At 33.7% G+C, this 21,878-nt stretch overlaps 2 protein-coding genes across 4 annotated transcripts in view; both read right to left on the bottom strand.

The window, feature by feature from the left end:
- LOC140449381 (uncharacterized) overlaps positions 1-21,878 on the bottom strand; it is a 262,280-nt gene that overhangs the window by 28,159 nt on the left and 212,243 nt on the right. The window lies entirely within an intron of this gene.
- On the bottom strand, positions 2,004-2,561 carry LOC140450094 (nascent polypeptide-associated complex subunit alpha-like). The gene has a single exon (XM_072543530.1). It carries the CDS (start codon positions 2,420-2,422, stop codon positions 2,093-2,095), a length of 330 nt encoding a protein of 109 aa, XP_072399631.1. The 5' UTR covers positions 2,423-2,561; the 3' UTR covers positions 2,004-2,092.

Raw genomic sequence — 21,878 nt, 5'->3', positions numbered from 1 at the left:
TCTGAATCGGTGTATACCTGATATAGTTCAAAGTTGTATCTTTAACGCCACAGCCCATTTTCATTTAGGGTCCCACAACATCTTTACCAAGAACTCTTTCATCATTTTGAGATAACTACGATTTGAATGGGAATAAGCCACAATTGAAGGTTAAATAAATTTATCGACGTTTCAATTTCCACTTCAGAAATTTCAATCGTGGTTGAAATTCTCGACGGCTATTATTTAAGGATTTGTAGTATATCCTTGTTTCATTATTATCGAATAGACTTTGTATCTCATTGAGTGTTCTGTTCGTATTCCATCTTCTTACTTACGGATCAAAAAATTCCTTGTCCTAAATTGAAAACAATAGTTCTTTATGTCGAAACAAATATAGACAATATTAAGAAAGTTGTTTAAATGAACAAATTGCAAATAGATATGTTATTCACTACAAATTTTTTTGTCTAAAGTTATGTTTTCGCATTAAACATATAATCTGACAAAAATTGTTCTTGTATATATATATTTCAATTTGAAGATATCTTTCACTGAACTTATATCGATGAGTTTCTACATTTTCGCTCTCAAAACTTTTCAAATAGTTCTAAGATCTAGCTTCCTTTTAAAAATAGTTATATCGAATTTCCCTTTTCTCGGTATCTATCTAAAAGAGAATACTTTTCTCGAGAAATGTCGTATAAAGCCCCATCAGATTGTGTGACGTGGCATATATCCCGGTGCAAGTAAAGCAATTGCCAGAGTCCCTAGTCCCGACCCGCCTGCTGATGCTGATGTCGAGTACGAAACGCCGCCGCCGCCGGAGCCGAGTTTGGGATCCTGAGCCGATTACCGGGGTGGTGGGTGGTCGTTTCCATGACTACCCTTTCTGGGATACAGTCTCAACGAAACGAGCTGCAACTTCTCTGTGAAGGAAGTCACGGTTTTCGAGTTGTTGAGGGAGTCGGGGGGGATTTGGATGTCAACAATAAGACGACGGTATTGTAAGCGCCGTCCGAAATTTCACTCTAATTAAAATGGACAATATTTGTGCCTTAATTTTAAAAATCTTCCACAGGCTCCTTGATATATCTAAAATATAACGAACGAAGTCTTCAAAATATTTAAATCATTAATAGTTGATTAAAAATTTGTGCCAAAGCAAAAAAAATATAATTTTAATGAAATCAGTGTACAATTACGAAATTTTATACAGAAAAAAACTAATACAAAGATAAAAAAAAATCATTCATTTATATATTATATATAATGAATATTCATTCAATATTATCTTTATTTTCTTTCACCTTCTGCATGAATATGCTGAACGTAACTTCAAGCTCTTTGGTATTAAGTTCTGCTCTCTACATCTTCGTAAAAATTTGATTGAATTTTGACAGTGTGCCAGTTTTTTGTTTCTCCGAAAATTTCGAATAACGCTGGGCCCATAACGGTTTCTTAATATTGTTTGAAAGCTATTTTCTTGTGTAATTTCAAAGTACAGTGTTGTTAAAAAGTCCTGCATCATCCCCCAAATACATGAAAAAAGAAGTTTAAGGCATTTACCTTAAATATTTTTTAACCATTTACCATCTACATCAAACAAGCACTTAAACACAATATTATAAAATGGAAACAGTAAAAATGTAGTTCGGAAAATTTTTTATTCAATATTAGAAAAATTAGGCTATTTATATCAAGACGATATTGTACATCACATTTAATAGGCCAGCCCTTGTTTTTAATAACTAGTTCACATCTTTTGGGCAGGGAATTTATTAATTTTTGCAGTTCCTCCATGAAAATACAATAATGCCAAGCGTGGATTAGAGATTCGATTAATTTCATTTTATTTGTGGATTTGCTTTTGGAAATGATGTTTGATATCCTTTGCCACAAATTTTAGATGGGATTGAGGTCCGGAGATTGCGCTGGCCAGTCGATCCTACCAATTTCATTACTCTCCATCCAAGCTTTAATCAATTTTGCACTATGTCAAGAAGCATTATCATCCTGAAAAATAAATTTTTATTTACTTATATATACTGAAGACTTATAACTGCATTATGATCAACTGGAGCAATTTTTATTAACAAAAAAACATTCAAGGTTACATCGTAAGCTCCATTATAGCATTCACTATGTCATTTTGGTTATTCTTGAGCGCCTTTACTGCTTTAGATCGACTAACATTTGCCTGAGACATGACCAACTCTACATCTTTTTCCTCTACTCCAGATTCGTCAACCTCTTCATCTTCTGATTCTTCAGCTATTGGTGCCACAGATGTGGTTGTTGTACCAGCTGCATTATCTCCAGCAGGACTTACTTCTTTGAATTTCTCAGCTGCAGCCACATCTGTGGCACCAATAGCTGAAGAATCAGAAGATGAAGAGGTTGACGAATCTGGAGTAGAGGAAAAAGATGTAGAGTTGGTCATGTCTCAGGCAAATGTTAGTCGATCTAAAGCAGTAAAGGCGCTCAAGAATAACCAAAATGACATAGTGAATGCTATAATGGAGCTTACGATGTAACCTTGAATGTTTTTTTGTTAATAAAAATTGCTCCAGTTGATCATAATGCAGTTATAAGGCTTCAGTATATATAAGTAAACTACGCAGCATGTTATTCTGTAGTACCTCAATGTATTTGGTAGCATTCATCATCCTAGAGACAACGTGTAGGCGACCAACTCCTCGAGCGGACATGCAACTCCATATCATAACGAAGGTTTGATGTTTAGTTGTGGGAGAACACATTTTGGAGAAAATTCTTCACCAGGAAATCTTCTGACGTAGGCAGTTCCAGCATGATTATTAATATTAAAAGTGGATTCATCATTAAACAGTACACTCTGCCACTGCTATGCGTCCAGATTCGATGTTCCTTGGTCCATTTCAAACAGAGCAATTTTTGCTTTTATGAAAGCAGTGGTTTCTTCCGTGCCTTACATCCTCTAAGTCCAAAACTAAGTAGTCTTTTTCTCACAGTGGAAGTTCATACGCTTACACCTGTAGATTCAGACCACAGCTTCGTCAATTGGGTGGAATTAAGACTTCTGTCTGCCAGACTTGTTCTTCTTAACGCAGCGTCATTCCGAACAGAAGTTTTCTTTGGTCAGCCACTACGCGATCTGTCGTCGATTTTTCCTTGTTCACCATACTTCTTAATGACTCTAATTACTGTAGATTGATTACAGTTTACTGCGGATGCTATTTAATATAATTTATTAATGTTTTCAAGACCAAAACTTAGGTATAAAGATAACATAGAGGATGATCTAAAATCCATCGGAGTTAAAGCATGGAGAAGAGTTGCCAGAGACAGGGGCGAATGGAAGATTGTTCTTATTTTAACCATCAATTGTGGCTTAATCCTATTAAAATAGTATCTACTTTATTTTCTTATTCCTTTTCTGTTTTTTTCTTTCCCTTTCTAATTTTCTTGACTTTTTTTATCACTCTTTTGATCGCCTGTCTTATTTTTATGTCGTGTTTCTTAATCATGTCTCATCATCATTCCTCTCTTTTACTTATTTTTATTATCCCTTTATATTCTTGTCTAATTCCCCTCTCTTTTCTTTTTATTCTGCTGTTTTTCTGTTTCGGTTTTATCATCTTAAAAATCTTGAGAATGCATTGGGTACGAATTGACATATTTTTTACATTTATCTTTAGAACAAATGTGATTATAAATAATGTACCCAACGTGATTGCTTGTTATCCTTAGTTAAATGCCTCATGTGAAATCGCATCTGTAAACTCAGTTTCAAAATAAAACGATCAATTAACACTGTTTGTCCAACACCAACCCCTCAACTATTTACTTTTACACATCAGTAAAATAAAAACAGGCAAGATACAGTCCGCTGGTTCTTTATTCCTTAGAAAAAAGGAATGGGGGACCGTTGGAAGAGTTGTCATCTGTTGACGACAATATGTATGAGGTACAAAAAGTGCTAGTGTGCAAAAAGTATTAATATATATGGATATTTTGGGTTTTGTAGTCAAATACTGGTTTTTTAGTAAAACTCTTTAAATTGATATAAGGTTGAATGCTCGAATAAATGAACTTTGAAAATTAAAAGCAGATATCGAGCACAGTTTTATTAATTAAATCTTGCCCAATAGCCCAGTCTGGTTATGCAAAAATCATCGATTTCACGGCAAAATTTTTCGCAGATATCTGAAGCTTTTAAGACATAGCTGGGGGTTACTAGATGACGAATAGATGAAAAGATACTCCTATTTTTACCTTGCGGTTTTTTTAAACAATAATTTATGGTCACAATTTGATTTTTTGTCTATAAGTTTTTTACCTAAAATTTTACATCAACAATATTTATATCAAGAATATCTTTATTTTCCCTTTTTGTCACATCGCGGCGGTTCGCACTTTTTAATTAAGTAATCATGCGTTAACCTAGTATGTCCGAGTCTGAGACACGTTACTATTATTTCTTGGCTTCTTTACGTAGGTAACACATTCCATGTCTCTGTGCTGGGTTTCATTTTTTTTTGCCTTGTAATATGTTCGATAAAAAAAATGGAGATGGGCAGGACATGTTGCAAGAATGAAAGACGACAGTTGGACAAAAAAATTGCTTGAGTGGAGACCACGGGCTGCCAAGCGAAGCCGAGGAAGACCCCCAACGCGATGGACCGACGACCTCAAAAGAATCATTGACCAATTGGATAGCAGAGACGCAGAACAGAAGCAGATGGAAAAGTCTAGAGGCGGCCTATGTTCAACAATGGACAACTCAGGGCTGATTGATGATGATGATGATGATGCTGGGTTTCACTTGTTTTAATTTTGAGTTCGACACATTCGTATAGTCACTCACTATCGCGTCTTTCGCACTATGGTGTCAGCAGTTGCATTGCCTTTTATTTCTATATGGGATGGGATCCAGATGAAATTTATCTCATTATGATTGATATAAGCCTTAAGAAAAGTAATTACTATTTAAATGGGAATAAGCCACAAATAAAGGTTAAAGTACGTTTATTGACGTTTCAATTTCCACTTCGGAAATCGTTCTCAACTAAAACATTAGTTTGTATTTTGAGAACGATTTCCGAAGTGGAAATTGAAACGTCAATAAACGTAGTTTAACCTTTAATTGTGGCTTATTCCCATTTTAATAGTAATTACTTTAAAATGCCACAAGAAAATAGCTTCAGAACAATATTAAGCCTTAAGAAAGACCGTTTTAATTTTTTTTAAAGCTGGTTTTTTTTGATACTTTGTATCTAAGGCACTAAGTGAGTCTGTTAAGATAATATTTGAAGTTTGTTGTCATATTGATTAGTTCTATGGCGCGATAGAGAGCATACAGTTCAGCTGTATAGATAGTACTAACATTAAATAGTTTGAATTTAAGGACCTTTTCTGGAGTTACCACAGACGCTCCCACACCTTCGGATGATTTTGAACCATCAGTGTATATCTGTGCATAATTTTTATAACGACTAAGGATTTTTTTAAAATGGAAAATAATTAAATCATAATTAGTTGAGTTTTTGTCAAATGACGTAAGTTCAAAGTTATATGATGGTACGTTTTGAATCCAAGGTGGATTATGGTCATATGTGTATAGAAGACATTCAGGTATGATAATATCAAACATATGCAAATGGTCTTTTATTCTTTTTTATAAAGGTTTAACAGAACGGTGATTTGCATTGAGGTTTAGGAAATTATCAGTAAAAGTATGTCTATAGACAGGATTTTTTGCATTATCCTTAATTTTTGTTGCATACGTTAGACTAAGGTAAGCTCTTCTATCTGTTCCATACATTCTGGTATAATTTCACTATTTGAGAGAGTGAGTCATCGTTTAAAGGGCCAGAAATGCGGAAAGCTGTTTGGAAATCCAGTGACGTACACTTACTTTTATTTTAAAGTTAATTATATTTTATTTTTCAAATATTAATGTTCGAAATGGGCCACAATATATTTATTTACAAGTTTTTACTGACATTTCGATCTCTATATCCAAAGACCGCTTTCAAAGATCTAAATGATAGTTATATTTATTTTATTTGTTTATTATTATATATTTTTATAATCTTATATTGTTTATTTTTTTTTCTATCTTTAAAAACGGAATAGAGATCGAAACGTCAATGTATTAAACATGTAAATAGATATATTGTGGCTTATTTCCAACCTTCTCCCTAAAAATACAGAATGCCACAAACAAGCAGCTATAGAAAAATAAATATATCTGTCATTTGTATGTTTGAAAACGGTCTCTTTATAGAGATCGAAACGTCCGTAAATTAAACATTTGAATAAATATATTGTGGCTTATTCCCAACATCATTTCTAAAAATACAGAACGACAAGCGAAAAGCCATAGAAAATAAATAGTACTATCATTTGTATAATTGAAAACGGTCTCTGGATATAGAGATCGAAACGTCAATAAATAAACATATGAATAAATATTTTGTGGCTCATTCCCTACATTCCTCTAAAAATACAGAATGCCACAAACAAAAGGCTATAAAAAAGAAGTAATTTTGCAGAAAGTTTACCGATACCAACCGGCTGTCGCGGAAGTTACGCTAAAACGTCTTTTGACGTGACCCGTCCTTAAAGAGTTACACAATGAAATTTTTTTAAAACAAATTTTAAGACCACACCACCCCAGAGGTATGTCTTGTGGCGCGATACTTTTTTTAAATGGGTGTTCGCCAAGAGCCATATTGTCTTATTAAATAAAATGAACAAAACACTTAAACAGTATAAAACAAAACAAAATAAAATCCTATAAAACAAAATAAAATTCTATAAAAACAAAATAAAAATAATGTTTGATGTGTTTAAACACAAACACTATACACACTTACTATGTTCTTCTCGTTTTTTTTTTGTTTTTGGTTTTTTTTATGCTGATGTTCTTATTAAACTATTAGAAAATATTATTCGCTGTCTAAACCTGAAGATGCAGTGCTGCTATCGCTGTCATTATCTTCACCACCTGGTGTAATTATAATTGGCTCTAGTAAAACTTTTATATAAGTGCCAAGTTCCCACATACGATGTTCTTCTTTAATTATGTGGCCTATACATTTAGCCCATTTCTCTGGAGGTACATGGAGGATTGCTTGAATCAAAAGTTTCTTAATTTCGTTTAATTTGAACGTTTTGTTATTGCGTGCTACTTCTCCTTTCACTTGCTCCCAGATAAGTTCAATGGGATTAAGTTCGCAATGATAAGGTGGTAGACGCAGAACTTTGACACCATAATCTTTTGCAGTTTCATCTACAGCATATTTAAGATATTCAATTTTCCTTAACCGTGCAATGTCAAGGAGCTAAATTTTGAGCATTGATTCTTCGTATGCAATCCCCTTTTCTGTAAGCCATTGTTGAATCCTCCCTTTCAATTTCTTTAATAATCACCTGTTTTTTTCGACTCAAATTGAAGAAAACCATCATCAAGAAACCCTGTATCACTTCCTATATGGGTGACGATTAAACGCCGTCCCTTTCCTGATGGAGCTTTTAATCCTGTATATCAGCCTTCTATAAATGCTTCGCGTTTACTTTTGACATTTAAATCTTGCCAAACTTTTCCAACTGTATGACCTTTTCCAACCTTGGTTAATCCAGGTTTCATCCAAATAATATATTTTGCATCCAGTGCTGCGAATTTTTCGTATTTCTTCTAAATATTTTCTTCTCCACAGAATAATTTCATTTTTTTCTAATAGCATAATTTTTCTGTTGCGTTTTAAGTATCGAAAGTTCATTTCGTGCATGGTCCTGATTAAGACCCTACGAGATATCTTGGGTAAAGGGTCATCATTTTCGAGCTCTTGAGAAATTTTTTTCAGTGTTGGAATTTCACTCCGAAAATAAAATGAATGAATTTTTCGACGTATAATATTCCTTGTCTCGTCATCCAAAACAATGCTTTTCCTACCTCTAGTTTTACCTTTTTCTTGCTTTTTATTTTCCGATCTATTTTTAAGTACACGATACATACAGCTAACGGACACTTTTGTTAAACTGCTACAAATGTCGACCGCTTGGCTAACGTCTAATGCCATTTTTCTGCCGACAATTCCTTCATAAACGTTTCGTATCATTACCTTCTCTTCGGACGTTAACATTTTCCGTCTCTTTTGCGGCTTTTCATTCTTGGAATCAACATCAGAATTTTGCTGTCTTCTCTTGGAACAACTCGGTTTTTCGTCCATTGTATTTCAATAATCTGGATGTATACTATATATACAATAATTTCAAAGAATATAACTAAATATTTACTATAAAACGACAAACTATAACACTCTTATTATCAATAACACGTTTTATCAATACTACAATACAGTATTGATAAAACAGTATTGACAACAATAAGTTTACAAACTTATCACATAAAATATACTCACAAAAACACATGCACTATTTACCCATAGAAACACCAATGTTTTCTTCGTTCATTTCTTGGGCAAAAAATAATAAAAACTAGTTTTACTGCATGTCTGGATCCGAATTGTAAAACGGAGTTCCCTCGCTAATTCCAACATTGCCAAACGATTGAAAAATAATGTTTTAAAATATCGATTTTTATTTTATAAATTTAAATACGTAACGAAACGGAACATATAAATAAAATTTATTTTATTACAATTTTGTGCTTAATTTTTACTATTGAAAAAATCATGTTTTTTGGTATTTTTATGACGGTAATAATCGCTGCGTGGAAGAATACAGGTTTTGTATGACCATAATTACTACTTGTGAACAAGATTTGGCTACACTGTACGACAACTCCTGGTCAGTTTTTCTATAGAGAAGCACAGATAAATATACTACTTTATATATTCTGTAATTTCTTATGAGGAAACGCAAATTGCAATCGAGAAAACAGGCAGTTTTCGAGGGCCGCTGTGTACATTTAAATTTGAGGATATTCCGCGTTTAAACTATGATATCACTCTTCTGAATTGTGGGTTTCTACGTTTAGTAGATTTGTATTTAGGACCCAAAAACACACTGCAGATATTTGTACTGAATTCCAGTTTTTTTTAATGGAAATTTAGAGAAGATGATTAGATGATTCAAATCTAACGGCAATGTAGCGTATACTTTCCTAACTTGCACCAAATCAAACTTAAAATTGCTACACGATCTTTCCCTTAGACTCATCGCCGAGTTTGTTTTACTAACTTCCCCTTGCAATGTGACGTTTTGAATTCACGCTCAAAATACCCCAATAAAACATCAGCGATTGAATTTGACACCCCAGAGGACGTTTATTAACCAGATGGGTAGTTTCCCATGGAAACTCACACCAATTTTCGCGTGAACATTGCGGTTTTCATTATTTTCTCGTCTCGCTCGGTTTAGGCCGTGATTTGAATTTAAATTTAAATGTAGTTCGGTAAATCCGGCAACTTTTCGTATGGGTTTGGCGTAGAGGTGTTGCCAAATGGCGGTGGAATTATTGACGTTTCCGGAAAACGGGTTACAAAAACAAGTTTGCTATGTAGATCTTGTGCTTTTTAGTTCATAAGTGTCATAATTGTATATTCATTACATTTGAAAATTTTTGATACCACAGTTTTTGTGACACACCTGATAACATCCATATTTTATATTACGTGCAATTTTTTTAGTTTGTACTAATAGTGACAAGAAGTAATCGTGATCTAGTGAAATCAAAGCATGAGCAAAATTTCTGACTTTGCTTGAAACATTGTATAATCTCTAGATATGATTATCGCATTTGTCTTCAAAATTTAAAATTGGTTTGGTAATGAAAGAGAGTAAGTAATAAGTGGCCATTTCTTAGGCACATTTGTTTATAGAGTGGCCCAAAAGTCTGTAAACAACCAATTATCTCGTAAATTGCTAGTCATAATTTTACAAAATTTGAGGTACACCTGTTTTGGGATACAGAGATTCCATATTTTATATTTGCAATGTTGCCAGATTTGCCATTTTTCTTATATTATTAGTAACTTTGGATTTTCAAATTCATCACCCTGTATATTCAGTCATTATTGGAATCTCCTATTCAATACGAGTTCAACCATATGTAGCACTTATGATTTTATGTAGTCTGAAAGGTCTTAAACACGTAAAACAGTGCAAAATATGTAGATTTTAATAAATTTAAATATTTAAATGTAGAATGCTGTGATTTTGACATGTGTTCACCATTTAAATTATTAGAGATAGTGCAAACACTCCTGACCATGGAGCTGCGCGAAAGAGGAGTCAAAATTCACGTAAAGGCAGAAAGGTTCTATTTTAAGTGGAATTATACTAACCAAACTGAAACGTTCTACCTTTTACGTTGCATAGTACAGTGGGTTTCGTATGGAAGTGGGGACTAAACCAAATTTCGTCTACTGCTCCGTGGTCAGGAGTGTTTGCATTATCTCTAACTAAAACTGATAGTAGTTGTGTTTCGAAAAGTCCTGTAAGATAAATTGCTTCTATAAATTGCCTCTTAACGAAAAAGGACGAATTACTATTTTAAAGATGAGAGGGTACGGTGACAGAAAAAGATCTTATCGTGAAGTAGCCAACTTGTTCAATGATACTTTCCCAAACCGTTCTCCTATTCATAAGGCGACGGTACAAAAAACTGTAAATCGATTTGAGGAATCTGGAAAAGTAAAAGATACCGATCAGGTAGACCAAAAAACCAAAGAACCAAAGGTAGACCAAAGAACCAAAACAAAACTTTAGATATAATGCAAAGTTTTGTTGAAGATCCACATGCATCCTCACGCAGGGTAGCACAAGTACATGATGTAGGTCGTTCTTCAGTCTTACTTGTATTACGTAAGAATAAATTTAAACCATACAAAATTAAGTTATTGCAAGAATTAAGTGAAGATGACTTCGATCGTAGATTAAAGTTTACTTAGATAAAATTGAAAATGATGAAAATTTCGTTAACAGAATATGTTTTCCCATGAAGCAACCTTTACACTGTGTGGAAGTGTAAATCGACACAATTTAAAGTATTGGTGTGATGTAAATCTACACTGGATGCATGAAAACCATACTCAAAGACCACAAACATTAAATGTAAGGTCAGGTATAGTAGGTACTTAGTTAATTGGGCTATTTTTTATTGAAAGAAATTTAACGTCAGATTGGTACGAAATGTTACTTAGAAATGAAATTGTACCTACACTGAGAAATTTGTTTGGGGCCAATTTTAATCAGATATGGTTTCAGCAAGATGGAGCTCCAGCTCATTTTGGTGTAAATGTTCGGCGTTATTTAGATGAGATATTTCCCGGAAGATGGATTGGTAGACTAGGTACAATGGAATGGCCTCCACGTTCACCTGATTTCAATCCTAAATATTATTTTTTTGGGGATACTTAAAAAATTCAGTTTACAAAACTAAACCTGCAAATCTTGCATAGCTAACGCAACGAATTATGGATGAATCTCGAATAATTTCTAGACAATCATAGAGAAATGTGGTAGATGCATTCTACCATCGATTAGGGTACTGTCAACTCACAAATGGAGCACATTTTAAATACTTGATAAAATAACCATTATGTTAAAAAATATTGTAATCTATCAATTAGTACGTTTTAATGTAGTTGAAAGTAGTTAAAATTAAAAAACTTATTGAGACAATTAGGCGTTGCCAGACTTCTGTTTTATGCATTTAAGAGCTTCCATACTAAGTAAAATCATACATTTTACATATGGTTGAACTCGAATTGAATAGGAGACTCCAATAATGATTGAATATACAGGGTGATAAATTTGAAAAACCAAAGTTACTAATAAAATAAGAGAAACGGCAAATCTGGCAACATTGCAAATATCAAATATGAAATCTCCGTAACTCAAAATAGTTGTACTTTAAATTTTGTACAATTAGGACTAACACTTAACGAAATAATTAGCCAATTCCAGACTTTTGGGCTACTCTGTAGCCCAAATATAAATATATAAACGAAAAATAATTGCACATTGCGTATTTAAAGCACAAAATACTGGAAGAAGTGATAGCGAACAAGTTATATGGTGTGAATTCACCCTTAATTTTCACTTTGTATAATAACATTAAATGCAAGTGAGAAAATACAAATTACAAGAATGTACATGCCTGCTTTTCCCTCTTAGTAAACATATCGGTAGTGTGATATATCGTCTTTTCTCAGCTATTCAAATACTAGACGTGGTAATACAAGGGAAAGCAATAAAATTCCTCCCTCCTGGTTGGGGAAATATACACTAATAATACTCGTTCTGTTTTCGGTAAATTTTTAATTACTGTTAACAGTTTGGTTTTAATTATTAGTGATTTCATATAATGATGACATGCCACAAACAAAAAAAAATCTAAAAAGTAAACCTAATTCCAGCAAAAGTCAGTATGACAGTCAAATAACATAAGGGATTTAAAAAAAATTATATTATATTCAATGGAGAATGGACCTACTTAGACTATGAGTTAAAAAATAAGAAGAAGAATAGGAATATGAAGTTCTTATTTATTCTGTATGGGTTTTTTTTTCTCTCTCATCATACAGAGCAAATAAGAACCTCATATCCCTATTCTTCTTCTTATTTTTTAACTAATAGTCTAAATAGGTTCATTCTCCATTGAATATAATATAAAAAATGTATTTTTTAAATCCTTTTCAATAAAACTTTGGTTTTTTTTTATCAATTCCCTCGATAATTGTACCTCTCTGCATTCCAAATAAACACATGTACACACAAGCCATCAGTCAAATTTAAAAAATCACTAAAGATTAAATAAACGAACAATAGTGCTCGCATACAGTTTTTTTTGTGTTTTTGTTTTTTTTTATCTCATTTGGTTTGTTTTAATGTTAAGTTATCGTAGAGTTTTCGTAACATCGTAGAAACCAAAAATTGTTTTGTAAGTATGAACCCTGTTGGTTTTGTAGAGAATTGAGGATGCTTTAAAAAATATAATAAAAGCGAAATGTATATAATATATAACAAGCGAGTATTCTACAGCTGGCGCTGCTTCTCGCATCCTAATTTCCAGCGTTTTCTGTCGAAGCAATCTTCAGTTGTTAAATCTCTGGCGGTCATTGCATCGTCGACATCGTCCCTCCAGGATCGTCTTGGTCTACCTCGTTTTCTTCTAGTTGGCGGAGTCCATTCTTCTATTTTTTTTGGCCATCTATTTTCAGGCATTCTCTGAAGGTGTCCATACTAGTTAAGTCTTTTGGCTTCGATTGTGTCTATTATGTCTAGATCGACTTCCATTTCTCTCCGAATATCTTCGTTTCTCACCCTATTAAGTCTAGTGAGCTGGCAACATCGTCTCCAGTAGTTCATTTCCATGGCCTTAATTTTTTATTTGTTTCTTTGGTTTATTTCCCAGAGTTCGGCGCCGTACAGCCCAATACTTTCTATTATTGTTTTATAGATTCTTCTTTTATTTTCTTTTGTTATTTTTTTATTCCATAATAGTCCGTGTAGCTGTCTGGTAGCTGATCTTGCTTGGCCAATCCTGGAGTGTATTTCTTCGCTACTTCCTGCTTTTGATGTTATTTGGACTCCCAAGTATTTGAAATTGTCTGTTGGTTTTATAGTTCCCATTTCGATTTGTAGGCTTTCTGGTTTTTCTCCTACAACTAAGTACTCAGTTTTTTGTATATTAATTGTGAGGCCCCATTTGGTATACTCATCTTCCAGTTTTCTAAGCATGTAGCCTACATCACTCTCGTCTTCAGCTAGAATGGCTTGGTCGTCAGCGAAGTGTATCGTGTACAATCTATCATCTCCGATTGGGATGCCCATATTGCAGCACTTTCTTCTCCACACTGAGAGTGCCTCATTTAGATATATTTTGAAGAGTGTAGGTGCTATGCAGCAGCCTTGCTTTAGGCCCTTACTAATAGGAATTTCTCTAGTTAATCTATTTCCAGTTTTAATGTTTGCCGTCCTATTTTTGTAGAGTTGTTGTACTGCTTGTATATTTTTTTTGCTTATTCCTTGTTTTTCCATTGCTACCCAAAGCATTGAAAGTGGTACACTATCGTATGCCTTTGTCAGATCTATAAAGACTATATGAGTTGAAAGGTTGTGGGCTAATCTTTTCTCAATAACTTGCTTTATTTAGAGAGAATATACTGTCCATACAGGATCTGCCTGCACGAAAGCCATTCTGTTCTTCAACATCTGTCATCTCTTTTTCAATTTTGTTTTTTATTATTTTTCCATACAGTCTTGAGAGTGAATTTATGACACTTAGCCCCCTGTAGTTTGAACAATTCTTTCTATAAGCGAAATGTATTCTAGTAAATCATGAAGTAGTTGACGTCTTTCATTTGCAAATAATTGACAGATCAAACCTCTGCAATTCACCCCCATTGAGTATATTTTAACTTTGGGTAGGTCCCAACTAGATTTCCCTCTACTCTTTGGATTTTTATTTTAGTTCTTAACGTAGCCACTACACAATACTTTTACACTACAATATTAGCCTAAATAGTTTGACATTATTTTCTTTTTCTTTCTAAATTTCTCAGCTTTCATTTAACCTTCTCTCTTTCTTAATAAGGCTTTGGATATTTCCAAAATTTCGGTCTGTCTGATTTTTTGAATTATTTTTTTAATATTATCATCATCATCAAACTGTATGCGTCTACTGCTGGAAATAGGTCTCCCTCAGCTCTTTCCTTCTGTCTCTATTTTTATAAAATAGTTTAAAAAAAGTATTTTTAACCGAACCTGGGATTAATTTCCAATTAAATTAGTGTATTACTTAAAATGCCACAAGAGAATAGCTATAAAACATCAAAATCAATTATTATTTTACCACAAAGCTTAGTTTGTGACTTTTACATTTGTCTACCAAAATCAATAGGATAATGACCAATCCAGCGGTATTTTCACGGAGTCAGGCTACATATACAACACGTCAATGCTACGTACGTGGCTGCAAAGCCCTCAAGTGCAGACGAAATGACACCACTATCGTCTGCATCGGGCTTCCTTAAACTGATACTTCAGCTTTTTACACCAAACGGGCCACGTGAGACACGAAATAAACATCGATTACTTAGGTATAGAGTTTCTTTGTTTGATTTTATAAGAATTGTGGTTGAGGAAGGAATTTTCGCGTTGTTTTGAGTGTTATTATGGACTAAGAATTGAAAATTTTAAGTTGACGACTAATAAGAAAAGCTAGAATATGTTAAGAAAATCATAGTTGTTTCAGTGAGCGAGAATTTATTTGAATAGAAAGTTTTTGAACAAATGCGTGTAGAGAGTAGTTTCTGCGTTGATACCATGGCTTGACTCCTATGGATTTTTTTTATAAGATCTTATTCTTAAACTTGTATCTTCCATATTACTTCAATGTGAGTTTTTTCTAAACTCATTCTTCTAAGGTAAAAGCCTCGAAAAAGATGAGAAATCCGCAAAACTGGCCATAAGCGTTTTCAATTTAAATCTTCTTTTAGAAAAATAAACACATGCCTTTTCGTTTCTTAAATGCGTGTGTTTCATCTGCTGTTAACGCCAATGTAACACGCTGAATATACACCGAACATCCTGTAATACTAAATATTTTGGGCAAAACATTCTCGGAAATTCACATTGGACATCATTCAATGTGATTTCCCTCTTGTACAGCAAGTTCCTAAAAAAACTGATACGATAAATATTTATGATTTACATACTGTCACTGTCACTGCCAAATATTAACATTTGAAGACTTTGATCCTCTTTATTTTGATAGATATAGAGCAGCTGGTCATTTTAACGCCAATGTATGGGGATGTGTGGGGATTCTTGATGGTTTCGAAAAGTTGGCGTTCTTGGCTTATTCTTTTAAGGACATCTATATTTGTGATTTTCGCTGTCCATGGTATTTTTAGGATACGGCGATAGATCCACATTTCGAAAGCTTCTAATCTGTTTATATCCCTCGTTTTGAGTGTCCAGCCCTCTACGCCATATAGCAGCACTGACTACACGTAGCACTTAGTAAACCTTAGTCTCAGTTGAAGATCGAACTCTGAACAAGTCAGTACCTTCTTGAATTTTACGAAAGCTTGTCGAGCTTGCTCAATGCGACATTTTACTTCCCTGTCCGATGCCCAGTCTTCAAAAAGCCACGATCTCAGGTATTTAAATTTACTCACTCTTTCAATGGACTTAGTATTCAGTGTTATGGTGGAGTTTTCAAGTGCATCCAAGTTTCTGGAGATGCTCATAAATTTTTTGGTATTAATCTCTAATCCCATTCGCTTACTGTATTCTCCGATTATAGTGACAAGTTGTTGAAGATCGACTATGTTGTCACAAATTAAGACACCATCATCAGTATATCGTATGTTGTTGATCAATACTCCATTCACTTTGATTCCCATCTTTGCATCCTCCAAAGACTCTTGAAATATGGCTTCCGAATAAATGTTAAATAAAAGAGGGGAAAGCACACATCCCCGTCGAACGCCCCTTCTTATATGTATGGGTTTGGATATAGAATTGTCTATTTTTAACTGTGCCGTTTGATGCCAGTACAAGTTTTCAATGCATCTTATGTCTTTTTGGTATATATCAACTTTCTTGAGGATCTGCATTAACTTGTGGTGTTGGACACGATCAAACGCTTTTTGGTAATCTAAAAAGCATAGGAACACATCCTTCTTCTGATCGTAACAATTTTGGACCAGCACCTGTGTTGCTTCTCGTGTTCCTAAACTTTGCCTAAACCCGAACTGGGAGTCACTGATGTCCCATTCACATTTTTTGTATAATCTTTGATGTAGTATTTTTAAGAAAATCTTTAAAGTGTGACTCATCAGGCTAATGAGTCTGTGATCCTCACATCTTTTTGAATTGACTTTCTTGGGCAGGGGAATAAAGGTAGAGCGTAACCACTGTTGAGGATAGCAGCCAGTTTCATAAATTAAGTTAAATATTTTGTGTAGTGCTGAAATTCCCCTTTCATCCAGTAATTTTAGTATTTCTGACGGGATTTCATCTGGTCCAGGTGCCTTATTGTTTTTTGAATTCAATATTGCCTTTTCTATCTCCTCTTTGGTGATTGAAGGGCCAGTCAGCTGGTCGTCTGTATAAACTTCACTCATGGCTCTTTCGTCATGGAAGAGCTCCTGGATATAATTTTCCCATATATCAATTTTCTCCTTTTCACCCAGCACTATCTGGTTATCCTGATTAACTATGGTAGTTGGTCTTCGTTTTTTGTATATTCGAGCACTCTCCTTAAGTTTTTTTATGTAAATTACGGTCGTCGTGCTGTCGTTGTAAATGTTCTAGATCGATACATTGTTGCTTAAGCCATTCATTTTTTGCTATTCTTATTTTTGCTTTTATTTGCCTGTTATTGTTTTCATACATATTGCTGCCATCTTGGTTATTCTTGTGTCTTCGTCGTTCTTCCATTAGTAATAGTATTTCTTCTGTCATCCAATTTTGCCTCTTGTTATTTCGTTTGTACCCTAAGTTGTCTTTCATGATGTCTGTTACAGCACTTGTAATCGTATTCCATGTTGGTGTTGGATCTTCGGCAATGTTTGTCGTCAATATTTGAATTTGTGCGTTTATTTCATTGCTTATTTCTGCTTGTATCATTGGGTCTTTCAGTTTGTCCAGTGCTATCTGTTGTTGAGTTTCAGGCTTGTTCTTGCATGAAAGAGCGATCTTTATGACGCCACTAATAGTACGTGGTTCCCACGATGATGGTCGTCCAGACCCTCGTTTTCTTTTGAGAGTTTCTTGTTCCCTTTATTTTTTATTAATAGAAAAACTGTGGCTCTGCTTATGTTAAAATGTTTTGGTGCCTCTGATAGTGCCTAGTTATCTTTTAGTTTGATTACAATTCATGCTTTAATATAATGTCGTTTGTTGTATTCTTTAATAATAATTAAAAATAATAACAACAACCCTATATTATGTAAAAGCTATCATTTATATACTGTTTATAAAATGCAGGAATTCAAATAATATCAAATTTTAGACCTTAATAATTATTACAATTTATGAATTAACATATTATGTAATCAATTGTTTGTTTGTTTATTTTATTATTTGTCTGTCATAATAAATATAATAGAATGTCAGAGCAATCAAATACACTGCTCAAAATGATCAAATCTACTAAGAGTCGTATCAGTTTTTTAGGGACTAGCTGTACAAATGTATTTTTTCTGTAGCTGCAATTTGGCAATCATAAAAGATGTAGTTTGAACAATTTTGGTAGATTAGGTACTTTCAATATTTGGAGGAGCGAGGCTATTTTACTGAAATTCTAACAAAGAAAATGCTATAACAGCGAAAAATACGAGTAAAACGGCGTGAGAATCACAAAAAGAACATAACCATGATTAAAAATAGAGGCAGTTCCATAACAAAAAGGCGTTTTATAATCTATAGAAGGACCCGTGGTACACCTGGAGTAGAGTATCTCTAATTTTAAATCCAAATATCCCATATATCATGTCAAACCGACGTAAATTCGGTAATTTGCATCCCAATTTGTTTCCAGTAGCTGGTGCTTCGAAAAAACCAACTTCACAAATCATCGAAATTATATTCAGACGACACGGACGGACTTGGCCCATTTCGACGAAATATAAAAATATTCAATCGTCACTCCTATTTCTCTAAATTGTTTAGATACTACAATAAAAATATTCCAAAACTTCGGATCAAATACTTATAATATATTGATAGTAGCATGAGTTCCTTTGTTACTTCTAAGTTATACACAATTAGTTCAATGACAACACGGTAAAAAATTTAATATCATCTCAAAGTTCTAGTTTCCATGATTGCAATCTTTATTTGAGTCTAAAATTGAAACTTATTGATAAGGTATAGGGAAAATATAATGTTGAAATCATTTAGGATTCAACAAAGAAAATAATTGCTTTATCAATCAAATTTAGACTTATTTACGTAAAACGATTATGGAAATGAAAATGAGCAAAGGGATGGGGATGAATAACAATGAAAAATCAGACATTTAAAATGCGAGATTTTCATGAATATCTTGAAAAAACATTTAAATGTTTGTTCATTTGTTGCTATGTGGAAATTTTATGGAAAAATACCAAATAAACTATAGATCATAAAGGGATAAAGAAAAATCTATTCATCATCATCACCCAAAAAGGGTTGTTGAGCCAGTGGATCCAGGATTCTTCTCCATTCTGATCTGTTTCGTGCATTTTTTCTCCAGTTTTTTATTTTTAAGGTTGTTATATCATTTTCTATTTGTTCTAAGTATCTCAGCTTCGGTCTTCCTCTTGTTCTTTTTCCTACTGGCATCTGTTTGAATATTTTGTTTGCTTTTTCGTCTTCTTCCATTCTTTCTACATGTCCTATCCAACGCAGCCATCCTATTTTTATTTTATAAAAATCTATTATTAAACATAAAAATATTCGTTTTCATCTGAGTTTCTTATTCTCTTATAAATTTTAAGGCATTAATTATTTACAGGGTCACATTATTTGATCTCTACGTGTTGTTAATCTTCGACCATAAGCTGAAATAGTTCTGATGGTATTAAGAGACTATAAAATGTACAACTAAATCTAGTTCAATAAATTTACCAACCGTGGTCCAACCCTGTCCGTCGGTGCTTCTAAAAGGCGAGAAGGCCTTTTATGTCTGTAAATTATCACCGCACCCAACTACACCGGACAGATAAGAAATTTCTTCGAGAAATTCAACACCGGTAGCTGGTAGTAGAAACTAATCCAAATTGTTCAAGATCACAATTTTGAGAAGTTTATGCGAGTGTTTCGAAGGATTAGAGCATCTTTGTTATACCCACACGAGTCGATTTCTTTTAATGAGGAACTTGTGTTTAATATATCTTTATTAAGAGTTTTACTGGGAAGTTCGTAGCTATAAGAAGTGTGCATCACTCATATGAATATCATTGTATATTAGTAAATGATGCTCATTAACATATACATACAGTATATTCAACCAACTTACAACTCTAAACGATTAACGGAATTCGCAGAAAGTCTTTCGTTGTAGTAAAAGGCACGGTAAACTGCACTGGTGTTCTCCATAATGTTTAACACTTTGCTAAATTTTAGGTATAAAATAAATATATGTTTCATTAACCCGTTGTTCATAGTTTTGCATATTTTGTTACATTTTTTTTAATAAATAGTATTCTTGCATAATGGTATTTAACGTAAATTTCTTTCACCTACTTGTTTAATAATCTTTTTCTGAAACAAATACTACCGTGCTAAGGATAATTTATATTCAAAAAAGATATACAAAGTACTAAAATATCACTTTTAATTTTTGTTAAAAAATATTTCGGAGTAAACTAGAATATTTTGTAAATTTAAATAGTGGTGGTTAGATTGACCATATGTCTGTTAGAGTGTACCGTTTTTGAGACGTCTGCAATTACGGGTTAACGTTAGGGTTTTGGTAAAAAGGCCCGTTGGAATAACCGAATACAGCGCTATAAAAGCTCCCAAAATCCCTTTCATTAATTTCAAAAAAGCGAACTAGGAAAAATTTGCTAATGAATTGGAAACACAAGTGAAAAATATAGTCCCCATCCCCAAAAACTATGACGCGTTCATCAAACTTGTAAAACGAATCTCATGTAAACACATACCCAGAGGATGTTAACATTACATATCTGGTCTGAACGATGAAGCAAAAGACATGACAAAGTACACCGAAGAATATAGTAAAGTAAAAAATATGATCAAAAAACTGAATGGTGATCCCACAGAGATAAAAAAACTATGTGCAATAACACCAAATCAGATAGCCCACCAACTGCTTCTGAATGGCAAAACAAACAATCGTTGCAAAACGTCAAAGATTATAAGAACTCAAGACCAGGAAACAACTCTCTTGCGAAACCCACTTACCATGGAAGAGCTCAAAAATGGTATTGACTGTATGAAAAATGTAAAATCACCTGGGGTGGACGAAATCCTAACAGAGCAGTTAAAACACCTAGGGCAAAAAGCGAGACAATGAGTGCTCGATCTATTTAACATATGTCGCTTTACCTACCAGATTCCGAAACTGTGGCGTAAATCAAAAGTAGTAGCCCTTCTGAAACCTAGGAAAGACCCTGAACTACCGACTAGCTACTATCCGATATCTCTGCTATGCCATTTGTATAAATTGTATGAACGCCTCATTTTAAACCACATCCAGGAAACATTAGATGTAAAACTAATCCCACAAGCAGGCTTCAGACCAGGTAAATCATGCACAGGCCAAGTGCTGAACCTAACAGAATACATAGAGGAGGGATTTGAAAAGAAAGAGATAGTGGAAGTAGCCTTGATAGACCTCACAGCGGCCTATGATACGATAAACCACAGAACCTTGCTAACTAAGATCTATAACACTGTGCTTGACTATGACCTGGTAAATATCATTAGATCACTGTTGTGTAATAGACGTTTCTACGTTGTGCTAAATGGAAAGAAAAGCAGATGGAGAACCCAAAAAAATGGCCTACTTCAAGGAAGCGTTCTGGCGCCGTCCTTATTTAACATCTACACCAACGACCAACCAATCCAACCTCAGACTGAGAGTTTTGTCTACGCTCAAAATAATCAATTACAACTGAAAATAAAGAACGTTAACTCTGACCTACAACCAGAAATCAGTAAAAATGAAATAAAAAAGGCACTCAAAGAAATGAAGAATAACAAATCTGGGAAAGATGGAATAACTGTGGAAATGCTAAAACATGGGGGGAAAACTACAGTGGAAGTCCTTTATGTACTAATAAATAAAATATTGAGCACAAAACAAATACCCACCTCATGGAACGAGGCAATAACACTATTACTATTTAAGAAAGGCGATCAAAAAATCTGAAAAACTAGCTAGATATTTTATAACTTCACTTAAATAATTATGATGA

This window comes from Diabrotica undecimpunctata, chromosome 9 (genome assembly GCF_040954645.1).
Source record: "Diabrotica undecimpunctata isolate CICGRU chromosome 9, icDiaUnde3, whole genome shotgun sequence".
NCBI classification, from domain to species: domain Eukaryota; kingdom Metazoa; phylum Arthropoda; class Insecta; order Coleoptera; family Chrysomelidae; genus Diabrotica; species Diabrotica undecimpunctata.
Note: the sequence above shows the minus strand (reverse complement) of the source record. Positions and strands in the feature narration are given on the sequence as shown.